The sequence below is a fragment of the Zootermopsis nevadensis genome, unplaced genomic scaffold (genome assembly GCF_977971745.1).
Source record: "Zootermopsis nevadensis isolate Lab colony 2312 unplaced genomic scaffold, Znev_1.0 Znev_ptg000029l, whole genome shotgun sequence".
Taxonomy (NCBI): Eukaryota; Metazoa; Arthropoda; class Insecta; order Blattodea; family Termopsidae; genus Zootermopsis; species Zootermopsis nevadensis.
Window position 1 is genome coordinate 3232483 of NW_028259161.1, and position 12922 is coordinate 3245404.

The 12922-nt window shown below is 38.0% G+C and overlaps 1 protein-coding gene and 1 long non-coding RNA gene across 2 annotated transcripts in view; one reads left to right on the forward strand and one right to left on the reverse strand.

Moving 5' to 3' along the window:
- LOC110827357 (uncharacterized) overlaps positions 1 to 12922 on the forward strand; it is a 126066-nt gene that overhangs the window by 46335 nt on the left and 66809 nt on the right. The gene's annotated exons all lie outside the window — the stretch shown is intronic.
- Positions 5115 to 8215, reverse strand: LOC110827363 (uncharacterized). The gene is made up of 2 exons (XM_022058970.2): positions 7887 to 8215; positions 5115 to 6423 (listed from the first exon to the last, which is right to left on the reverse strand). Exons 1-2 carry the CDS (start codon positions 7899 to 7901, stop codon positions 6055 to 6057), a joined length of 384 nt encoding a protein of 127 aa, XP_021914662.1. The 5' UTR covers positions 7902 to 8215; the 3' UTR covers positions 5115 to 6054.

The window sequence follows — 12922 nt, forward strand, 5'->3', positions numbered from 1 at the left end:
TGAGATCCATGTTAATATTTGTCTACCATTTATTCATAGGTCTCCCAAATGGTTTATTCCATTGGGATTTTACGACTAAAGTATTGCGTGCATTTCTTATCTTCCACACCCAACTGCATGTCCTGCCCATCTCATATCCCTTATTTGATTATATAATAATATTAGACGAAAAGTTAATGAAGTAATATCTTTATCGTGTAATTTTCTCGGCTCCCATTTTAATTCACGTTTTTAAGGTCCTGACGGCAGTACTCCTATTCTCGGTTTATCATCACACACATGCAAACACTAAAATCACTAAGTATGGAGCTGTGCCGTGTTTTTCCTGACTGGAAACTGTGCTTTCTTTTCTAAGGCCGTAACTCAGAAATAATTTTATGAATGGGATGATCAGCCATGTTTGTCACACACTGTGTACTGTACGCCAGCGCACGTGACTGGATTGCTGTGATATTTTGACAGCAGGCAGAAATAAAAGGAATAATGGTATAGTCACGCGGAGGAATTCTAGGAATGCTAGTAGGACTTTCCAAAAGGATTTGAATAATTTTCTACACCTTGATCCAAATTGTTTGTTTGAGAACTTGGGGGAAATAATCTTGAATATTTTAAAGATAACAGCCTTCTTGGATATTGCACCGTGTATCCGACGTTTCGGAGGTGGTGACTGTCTCCATCACCAACTCTATAACGTCGTAATATCCCAGAAGGCTGTCATCTTCTTGCTCGTCGCCGTGAGAACTTGAAATATTACCTTTTAGAAAGTAATTCGTTCTTCATTTATTTGTATAAAAATGTGTAATGTATTGAATAATAATATGCTCATTTATAACCATCAGAACACTTCACTAGTAATGATTGTTTCTTGTCTTGCCACATTACAGTTTGCTTCAGAATATTGTAAACAGTGTTAATTTCTCTGTGCTGTCGATTTGAAGCCAAGTGTGTTGGTGGATTGTGTAACGTCGCTTGTGTAAACGTTCAGTCGGACACGTGCTTACGATCCAGAGTTCGACTGCATTTCAGTGCTGTTCGTTCAGAATAAGTCTACTGTCTTAATGTCGGATGCGCAATAGAAGCGATAAAGAATTGCTTACTTACATTAAATTAATATACCAGTAGAAATTCTCGAAGTCAGAATTCAGCAGAACTGTTCGTGTTGAGACCATGTTTCATACACGTGTTGTACTTAAAAACATGTTAAGGTTTCATCATGGGCTTTCTCTGTATTTCCAAATGTATTATGGATAACAGTTACCAAAATTGTCGCTCCAAACTATGTTTGCCTAAGGTACTTTTTTTTACCGACCTTGCTTGTAGGAGGGTAAAACAATTTATGGATAAATTATGTAATTATTTGAAGGTCTTATTTCTTTCGATCAGTCCCTGTTATAAAGCAGACGTGACTCTGAGTAAGCGATTTGTAAGTTACCAACGTCGAATGAGACTAAGAGCCCTGAAAAGACCTTCTCGTTACGTTTTCAATGTTCATGCTCAATCAGCTGTCGTCTGTTACACGTCATCCTCGGCCTTGTCGCAGCATTGATCTTGCAAATGAAACAGCTTTAGTCATTTACACTTCCTGGCCATTCAGGATACTGAAACAGAAGAAAGGCTTCGATTCATGTTGAGTCATTTCTTGAAGGCTTGGTGGTGCAAGTAGCGATGTTTAGCGACTCGAAACGGGCGAGTAGCCGATGATGCGTGAAGAGAAAAGTGCCGTCGATGTGGTCACAGGAACGCAGCATCTCTATGCCAGGGCAGTCAGTATCTGGGGCAGACCGAGTAAAGTTGTTATCTCACCCTCAGTCTATATGCGTTCTCTTAATACAAGAGACCAAGTTTTGCACCCAAATAAAACAGTTACATCTATATTAATTGTATTTTAATCAATAGGTTTTTGATGAAAAACAGGAAGATAACAGGTTTTTAAAATTTTTGAGTTTTGCGGCGATGTGAATATCGATGATCTTTTGGTCTGTTGCGCCATGTAGTAACTTGGCTGTGGCCCAATATTTCCGAGGAACATACTGCCTCCATAAACAGGGCTGAACATGTAGGCAGTACGTTTATCTTTAAACGTTAGCACACGGCCATAATACAACACTACGTAACAGCTCAGAATGTCATAAATCCCGTATTTCGCAAATTTAGTCTGCTCTTACCATTATCTGCGTTAAATGCGTATAACGATACGACACGCGCAGAATAACGAAGATGCGTATGTAGTGCGTGTTGAGCACGCTGGAGTAGACGTGCGCGTTTACACTGCTCTCTGAGCATACGTACAGTTCAGTTTGTCCTGAGCTGGTACAAACTGGCAGTCAGGTAACATTTATCACTTTGAATAAGAACATTCCTTTGATCTGTCCACATTTGCGTAAATTCATGGCCGTAGATGAAAGAGTTACTGAAGGCCTTCAGCGAAACGAAATCCCCGTGTTCATATGTCATACAGATTTAGTAAAAGAGCCTCGGAACAAACAAAATATAAATACAGCACACGGCAATACGTCAGATGTGACCAACATATTATGAGTTAGTTTTCCGTACGGAACAACAACTTGTTACCACATCTTTGCGGTATCCTTGTGGATGTTTTTTGGAGAGTAGAACGCTTCATGGTCATTTCACCACAGATATGTTTCTCTTATTATACTATTTATATCTACGCAGTTTATGGTGACACTAATTTATATTTTTATCCTTTCTTTAATTACAATTGTAAAGTCGCTCCTGACGACGTGGGAGGGGGGGGGAGGGGAGTGGACGTCTGATTCCATCATTCTTAACTTCTATAGTAGACAGAGAAAAACTTTTAACTACTGATGTTTTGTTACCGATCAAGTCTGTGTAGTGACATTCCAACTTATGTCCCGGAGATACTCCCCTTAATCTTCGACCCGGATTACCTTCTGGAATATTATTTCTGGTTTTCCTTAGTTTATTCTGCCTAAATCCGGGGGCAGTGTTTTAAGTATATGATGGCTGTTAGGTTTCAAACATTTACACAAACTAAATCGATGGAGCAGAATGACTGTCGAAAAGCTGATAGTACCTCATTTAGTAAACAAAATTGGTCTTCTATGGGACAAAATGGTTTATTACCATATTCCATAAAAATGGAAAAAATAGAATATTTAAATTTCTGTGGCAGGTTTAAAAGATGCCTGCTGCACCCCTGTTGGAAACCGCTGATAGTAAGTAATCTGTCTTCTAGGTTGTTGCGCCGTATAGTCAGGTAGAAGTATACCGACGTTTCAGAGGTCTTTTCTGCCCCCATCATCAGGGCGATAATGGAGGCAGCAAGGACCTCTGAAACGTCGGTAAACTTCTATCAGACTACACGGCGCAACAGCCCAGAAGACAGCCATCTTCAGACTCACCACCGTGAAAACCCCAAATCCTACATAAAAACAGTTTCGTTAACAATGTAAATTTTAGCCAATAGTTTGGCTTCACGAAGTCTAGTTCCAGATAACTGGAAATGGACACAGTTTGTGATAGTTCTAAAATTATGTGCCTCACATTTTTTGCCCTTGAGGCAAGGTTACATGATGTTTTATCGTATGATCATACACTGTCACCTTGACTAGTCACTACTGTGCGTCCGCTACTCTTTGATTGCCAGATTTTAATTTTTAGACTGTTGAGTCATTGCTGAACATGGGGTTCCCCGTAGCCAGATTAGCAACAGGCAACGGGGACGCACTCCCTGCAATGCTCACTTTGAAATACGTTTGTAGGCTTTCAAGTCCAAGTAGCATTGTATTATAATTAGGTTAACGTTGATGTGTGTCAATTAGGTTAGCGAATATGGCAACTAATTCAATCATCACAGTTTATTATATTAGCATATTTTCTCTGTATGCAACACGCAAGTGTTGGTTGATATTTTATTGTTTGCTGTTAAGGAATTTTGGGCCATACGAGATAATATTTATGACCATGTGTGTATAGAATGCCCCTAAAAGATGTACACACATTCAGTGAATGAAATAAAGACATTTTAATAAACTAAACTATTACATACGTCAGTATTGGCACGTAGTGAATTCAGTGTCTGTGTTCAAAATGACCATCGTTAGCTTCGTGGAACAGTTGACAGCGGTGAGCAACTGACTGACAAGCGGCCACCAAGTTTGAGGCTATGTATACGTCTTTTGAGTCACACTGTACTGGACATTTTTATATTACTCATAACGCCAGTGTTCATTTAGGTCGACTGTCCTGTTTTATATCTGGAAGGTCTTCGGACGATTCCTGGTCCAGAGGGTGGTCATCGTGACTAATTTTCGTATTTTTCCTTCGTCCTTGTAAACAGATTTGTGAATGTTTGGTTGAAACAGATTTTGATCGCGTTCTTAAAAATCATTATCAGTTTATTTCTTCAGTCGTGTAATTTCACGGTACGTTACCTATCCAGTTGAGAAGGCATCATTAAATAAATTGATGAATGGAAAGATGCAGTAAGATAAATAATTTTACTGGAGCCCCCCTGACATTGAATAGGTAGAGAGTATTTTTATTAGCTAGTTCTTCGAACAAGTGGATTTATTCTCTTCAGTGTATTTAATAAACTGCTTATTCAGCTGGAGTTTTTGGAAGTAGCAGCCGAATTTATAAATGTTGTTCACACGATATTTAATTTTAAACATGATATTCAGATTACCGGTAATGATTAACAGCTGTTACTGTATATGTCTCATCGTTGCCCCATCTACACGTATTCAAGATTTTCAATTAAGAAAACTTGCCAGTTTGAAACGTGACTCAGAATGTTTATGCAATTGTTCTGGAATCACCATAGGAGCATAGGCCTGCAATTTATACATTGCCCTTGTTATCAGTTTTGTAAGATTTTCACATCTTACCTGTAAATATGACTCACATCTGATCTGTTCCACTGCCTAGAAATATAGAATAGTTTATCTGACGGATATCATAGTGGAAATATCCATTTATCTATTAACGTAAAGACCCATACAAAAGTAGTCCCCAAACAAATAAAATTTATTCATTCAGACAATGGACAATGTCCATAAAACGGACTTCTATTTTGAAAGATTTTAATAGTAATATGAATCTCATTAGCGGAATGAAATCTGTGAAAGTACAAGATTACAATACTCTTTTATTAATGTAAGGAATATAAGTTACAAAACATAGATGATTTGATCACACTTTTACATCAAACACATAAGTAATCGTATCAGTTTTGCTGGTGTTAAAACCGACGTTTCTCCCAGTTGATGATTTAGCATATTACAGGACGTTTCGAGTTTTATTTATGCGAAATTAAAAATCTTTTAACTACAGTCTGTTGAAAAAGCGGCTTATAATGGTGACTCTTATTGTATAAGCAAGAGGAAACATCGAATCTGTAATAAAATATGTTTAAAGAAAGTTGTGCTGTAGAACTGAGCATTAGTCAAATCTCGGCCTCTTACATACGATAAAGTGTTATCTTAAAGCCCTACAACATTTATTACCATGGTGATGAAAAGTCAACTGTAACTTGCTCAGTAGGCAAAAATGAGTGGCTCACTTTACAGAGCTGGAATTCTTTAAACACATTTGTATCAAGAATTAGCTTTAACAATGCTTATTCTGTGCTTCTAAACTGTAAAACGATAACTGAAGACTTGTTTTAGAGTAGCTTATGTATCTAGCATGACATATTAACTGGAGGTACGATATTCTAATTCTAGTTAATGTGTTAGCCATCTGAGTCGAAACGACGGCTTTATGAAAGGCTGCTGCAGCTCGGCTTAAAACTAAAATTACCCTGCATGTCAATGTTTGAACTGCAGTATATCTGTACGTGTGTTTGTCCATATTCATCTCATAATATTTTGAAACTTTTAACATAATAACATGGGTTTATGGTGCCTGAAATTAATCAGTCTGACTCAACTAAATGAACAAGCAAGATGGGAGCGAAAATACATGAAGTTTTAATTGTAAGTTTCTTGTAAAATGCAGCAAATGCCAGTGTCATGTGAGAGCTCTTATGCAGTGTTGATTTTGTAGTAAGCGTTTCTTAAATCTTCATTACTGTTTCCCGTCAGGATCGGCATTGTTTCCTGCAGGAATATTATCATTTTTATTGCTGTAGAACGTAACAGGCATTCCAGGAAACCCAAATGAGGGATATCCATAACCAAATGGGTTCCCATAAGATCCAGGGTATATTCCTGGGAATCTCCCGGGGTAAGCTCCAGGGAATCCTCCATATCCTCCATATCCTCCGTATCCTCCAAATCCTCCAGGGTAATAACCGGGATAGGATCCAGGAAATCCTGTTACGGGAAAGGATCGCATGCTCACTTTCCCTTCATTATTTTGGTAATCAAATTTCGGAGAATCCGCAAGTGTCAGCAGGATATAGGCAGCGACCACAGTCAGGCCTACAGCTATTTTCTGAAATGCAAACATTGTAAATATAATTGCACGTCTTGGATCGTAATGAGCATTTAATATTGATCACTCGTCAAACATTTTCCCAAATTTACGGAACCTAAGATCAATAGTTGATCTTGTGCAATCCACTTCACATCTCCGCTTATTTTTCTAAAATCCATTGATAAAGTTGAAGATGGCTGTCTTCTGGGTTGTAGCGTCCTGATAACGGAAGCAGCAAGAATCCCTAAAACGTCGGTAAACAACTACTAGAAGAGAATAATCTTTATACTCGCCGCCGTAAGAATCTGAAGTCCGCCACAGGTAAAGCTGTCCCTTGTGCTTAAGCAAGCACCACGCCAAAGAAATGTACGGGGAAGTGGAGGTATCTATCCACATATTATTGTCTTTGGTGCTAGATGAAAATCCGTTTAAATACGCAGTTTACCCGGAAGACAGTCCATTCTGACAAAATTTTTAGTTTCCCAAAATCTCTCAAAGTGAATTTTGGGATGGCGCCATAAAATAGGCCACGAAGCTTTCATTTTACATCGTTACCAACTGACCGTTCAGAATAATCCATTCTACGACATGTAAACTTTTCGTCGTGATTGAAATTAAGTAACAACAAACACAACCCAAAATCGATATAATTGTATTTTGTGTATTAAATACGATATAGGCCTAAAAATATTAATACAAGTTTAGACATGCCTAACAGGTAATAGTGCTAGGGCTGCATACATCTCTCCTAGTTGTACATTTGCAGATTGTCCTGTTTGGCCGAATTTTACCGGAATAAATCTAGACAATTTCTGGAGGCCGGTCGCATTCCTTAACTGATAGCAGTTGGCCTACTAGATGATCACAGAAAATATTGTTCTAGCTTCAGTAGAATCTCAAGTGGATTCCATCTACTGTAACATGATGGGGAATTTATGGTTGGGATTTCTGTAAGTGTGTTGAAATGAATGTGTGAACGAGTATTGAATTACTTATTAAAATATGTGACGTTTTCGCGGCTGCGAAGGTGATGATGACGTTCATTTGGGTCTCTGCGCCCTGTAGACTCGCGGGTAGATTCCAGCGTTTCGAAGAAACATACTGTTTCCATCTTTTACCCAATATCGCAACTTCATCCTTGAAGATGGAGACAATATGTTTCTTGGAAATGTTGGCATCTACCGACCAGTGGACACGGAATCAAAACCCAGAAGAACATCATCATCCTCATCGTCCTGAAAACTTCAAATTATATATTTAGGCGTTTAGTTTATTGTGAAACATTTATTAACTTATAACGTGAAGTTTACGTAATTATCGAAATTTTTGTCAGCTTGCTTAAAAACTAACAGTTGTTTGAATGAGTGTTTAATGCCAAACTCAATTTAAGACCCCAAAATTTGTTCAAGTGAATAAATAATTGTTAAATTTTGAAAATATAAGTGGTAATTATTTAAACAACGGTAATACGTTGTACTTACCAAGTGTTGAACCATGTTCACCAACTCAGATGTCTTGGGGGTTTCTCTCCTGCTTCCGTTTACAACTGATTCCTGTCGTAATGGCTATCGTGTCTTTTATATGCTCGCTTGAACATCACAAGCTGCGCTCGTATTGCACACAGAAAGACAATGCCGGTGCTATGGAAGTTGGTGACAAAGTAAGGTGATTCATTTGCATTTCAGAAACTACGTTTGTTGTTATCATGGATTTTTGACCTGTTCCCGGCACCGGAAGTGGATAATGTGACTAATTTAACACGGAAGGGACGAGCCGTACGTCCAACAGGTAAGCCCAAGACAAAGAGGGCGACCACACACTTGAGCTCAGCGTTAATGATTTGCTAAGATTTTATGTGCGGTTCTTCCCTACCGTATGTATATTTTAATGTAGTTTCACCGGACATAAAGAGTAATACAGAAAACCTCATATGGGTGTGTGCTTTATGATCGATTCGTATGGATGTATTTCGTAAGCACTGGTGATGGCGTGTCACCCCATTATTCCTTAAATGCTTCTTCGTCATTTGCGAGTTAATTAACTGATCAAGAAACATATTACCGCGTAATTACTAACCTACCTAAAATAGTAAAAAAATAAATATTTAACGAGGTAACTAACAGACCAGTGAACCAACCAAATAACCGAATCACCAAACCTGTTAGCTGAATGTCACAACAAAACGTAACTAATTTCTTCCTACAATCGAAGTTTCGCAACTTAAAAACACGTTTGGCGGGAAAGTAAATTTGTTTAATTGCGGGAATGATCTCATAGGGCAGTGACATTCAAACTCACTTCTTGGCCGACTTACGTTATCACTGTTACAAACTGTCTGGACGTTGTTGTTATTTTCTATTGCCTTCCTTAAATTTATTTGTTGGATTTTACGTATTACTACTTGTAATAGTTAGGTGTATTCTAAATGGAATGGAATTAAAATGGTTCTAAGAGAAACAGAATGTAAGGTTGTGAGCTGAGTTCAGTTGTTTTATGTGAGCTGCCGGTGGCGAAATTTCGTTCGTTGTTGTTTAAAGACATGGCTGTATATTCCTTCTTAGGCTAGTCAGTAATGTACCGTCGTTGAATAAATCGTTTTTCCATTAAGTTACTTCGTAATCCGGCAGAAATTTTAATGTTTTAAAGTCGCAACAGTCGTAATTCGAAAATCGAAAAGATTCGTAATGCAGGATTTCCGTTTCACGCTGTGCTTCCATAAGTGGAATGCTGTGTTCTGTGCAAATTGCAAACCAGATTTGCATCCGGAACGGTCGTCGTCCCTTGTCCAAGGCGTTCTTAAAAATATGCGAAGGATCATTGTTTCGTAATTAATTCTTAAGTGTAGTAGACCAGAGAGAGGTCATTATCCGTTCACGGCTTAAGAAGAGTGTAAGTTTACTACAGTGTACATTGATTGTATATATTTTATTCACATCTTACGCAACTGGAAACAAACCATTTTGGCAAATGCCATTTAAATACATTTTCTTTATTTAAAGTTGTTTTGTCTCATTGAAACAATGCGACAGAGTGTCTTAAAACACGGAATATAAATAATCACATTGGATACAACTCCGGTGTAACTTCAGCATTCAACTTTGAGAGCTTAACATTGTTTATAAAACACATTTATACCGCACTAGATGAAAACAGTTGTCATGTATCTTTGCTGCAAGGACAGGTGTCTTATTCAAGGTATTTGTTTGGCTTTATCCAAAGTATCCATGTCCCCCTGGGTAATGAGGCCTGAAACCAGATCCACCATGAGGTCCAAACCCTCCCCCCCATCCACCACCGCCCCAACCACCCCACCCTCCCCCCCAACCCCCTGAACCGCCACCCCAACCGCCCCATCCAGGTCGAAAGTGGCGTCTGTCACAGAGCGTGGTGCTTACTAGCGCTGCTGCTAGCAGGGCTGCGATCTGAGGAGACAAAAGAAATTGACACACTTTATTAAACTTGTAGGAGCCAGAATTCCAAAAGATTACAGGTAGTATACACCCTGTCGTAGTTACTGACAAATTTTATTTCCGTCTTCGTTCTCTTAAATTTAGTCTGTAATGAAATTGCATTTACTTTCAGACATTTCCTTGCAGCGTGTTAAATAGAAATAACGTGTCTTATGTTGCAAATATCGTAAAATATTTATTGGAAAGTGCATTCAACTTTTAACTATCCTAAATCCGTGTTATATTAGAATACTGTAGTCTCTGAAAGGTCAAATAAACGTGCAAATATAGCCATATATTTAAAATTACAGAAGTATGCACTGTTAAAAGCAGAAGTAGTGTTCCAATAGCAATACCGTAAAATAAAATCATTTTACAAAAATGATTTTTGTGTACTTGTAATATGAAGTATTAATCCGATTATTCCTTTCATTCTCACACTATTTCAATTTATGTAGGCTTACTACCAAATGATATGAATTAACGAATTTAGGGGATAAATATGAGTATTTCAATAAATACTGTCGGGGCGTAAAAAAGTTTTAAAGTGTTTTACAAATTGTGATCGATTTTATTATAGGCGTACATATAATTTCCATCAGCATTAACATTATCAGATATAAAATATGTTACTTTAATTGTGGTACACAATTTAAAGAATTTTTGCTGCAGAATGCCAGGGACAATACCATGAAATATTTTCTTATACATAATTTTTAAAATTTTTGAGTTTTTAGTATAACCATTATTATTAAGCATTTTATTATAATTTCATATTTTCGTCAACACCTATCTCTTAGTTATAAACTATAAAAGGCCCGTTGAAGTTCAGCGGGAAATCAGAAGGTCTTTTTATATAATTTTCCCACCGATGCGCCATGTAGGACACAAATTGCAACAGATAGGCAGACAGACATTATCTCATATATAGGATTTCAGTTGAAGGGAAGAGAATTGCTGAGCAATGTGCATCAGCCATTCTGCTCTTAACATTGAAATATTGGAGCCACCGAAAATATTGCCTACACCTGTTGCAAACAAGAAAGAACAGCAAACCGGGAAAGGACAGGTTACGCACTACAAGAATAAAGTCCCACACATGTTCAGATCTGTAAGAAAATTACAATGGCACAGTATCTGACAACTGAAAAAAACCCAGTATTTGTAGAGAAACGTATTTACTTGTTAATTGATTTTCTGTTCTCAGAAATGAAACCCTCGCTTTATTAGATCGTGTTTTGATTCCGCCAGATACCGAGTTCGACTCTATCTGAAGCCAGTCATCCTGACAGATTTCTCGCAGTTTTCCTTGGATTTCTCAGGATAAGCTGCGACAGTACCTTGCATTAGGCCACGATCATTCGCATCCTGTATAATTTGTGTAGTTGAAGAAGTGTTATTAAATAAACAGTATGTAAGATGAGCTGTGTTTTGTCTGGTGTAAAGTAAGTTTTTAAAGTGGAAATATTCTGAACCTCTACTACAGAGGTACCGGTTCGGTTAACGACTGGTTTATCATTTGTCCTGTCCACGATTTTGCTCAGTATTTCTAAACTATTGCTTTAAACAGGTAACGACTACCTACTTACAGATTCACAATGCCAGTATCTGTGAGGAAAGTTCCCGGCAATTTACTGATAAATAAGTCCTTTCTCTCTGTTCTGAAACTGTGTGTGTCCACTCACCAAAATCAACTTCTTCATGGCTTTGTCTTCCGTGGTTTCTCAGCCCAGAATGGTTATAGATTGGTGCGTAATCGAGACAGGTCTGCTGACTATATATAGTCGATGTGAAATGTCCACAACTCAATCTGTTGAAAGATCTGGCTTCAAAACAGTCCCCACAAATGACGTCAGTAAATCTTAATGTTTTGTCAGTAAATGCCTTGTGTTTGATATAGTGGTGTCACAAACAAATGACCACACAAAATTATCGTGGTTATAACGTAACCGACGTTTCCTCGTGTTCTGCTAATCATAATTCCACCATCGGTCCAAACCCATCTGTCACTGCTTCGTGAGGTGTGCGATAGCCCATAGTAAGCAGCACGTTATCATACCCTAGGCTTCGTCTCAGACCCAGCAGTTGGCTAGTAGTTTATAAGGTAACCAGAAATGGGACGTACACTGACAGATTTTTTTCTCGTGGCCATTGAGACACGTGTGAGGTAATGTTTAATTTCAGGACGAGGGGGGTGTCAATGTACAGGGATCTGCGATGTCTGGCTTTAAGAAATATCTTGAATTAAGACCATGATCGCTTCCTTCTCGATGGCTTCAAGTTAATTATTTATTATTTATCCCATAATTAGGCGCTTTATAATCTGAGCTACTAACAAGGACAAGAATTACTGAAAACGTCGTTAAATAAACCACAAATAAGATACGATATTTCAAGATCCTGCAATAAATGACGCCATTCTGAATTCGGCTTCAGAAGTTTGCTCAGCATTCACTTCAATATTATCGGAGACTTAAAAAGTACTGTATAAGGAGTGGCACATGCAAAGTTTAAATTTGTAGCAGAATTTAGTGAAATTCTATTATTATCCGGACAGACATTACACCAAGGAGCATGAGAAATTTGTGTGGGGTAACACGGAGACAACGCTTCACGTAATTCCCAGACCTTGGTGCCTACAGGAATTCAAGCATTTGCTTTAAGCTGGTCGTCTTTAGTGTCAGCATGTGCGCGCAGTAAACATTGGTGATGATACAGAGAAGATTAAATGTCGTTTTGGGCAAGGTGATGAGGGAATTCGAACTCAAACTTATCTGCTCTTGAAATGATAATATGCAAGCAGCGGAATAAAAGGATCGGTTGACATAACGCTCCTACCGCCTTTAACCCCATGAGTTAATTGCATCTATTGAAAAAGAGACTGAGTGAAAAGAGTAGTAGAGTATAGACGTAATAATTTTAGTATTCCTCTCTCTTAGTTCGGAAGTACTTGCTTCAAATTCTGACTTGAATAAGTTGACGAGATCTTCCTAATATTTCTCACAATCCATAAGAAGATTACACAATAGCACCTACGCCATTTCACCATGACATATTCTCAGGCCATT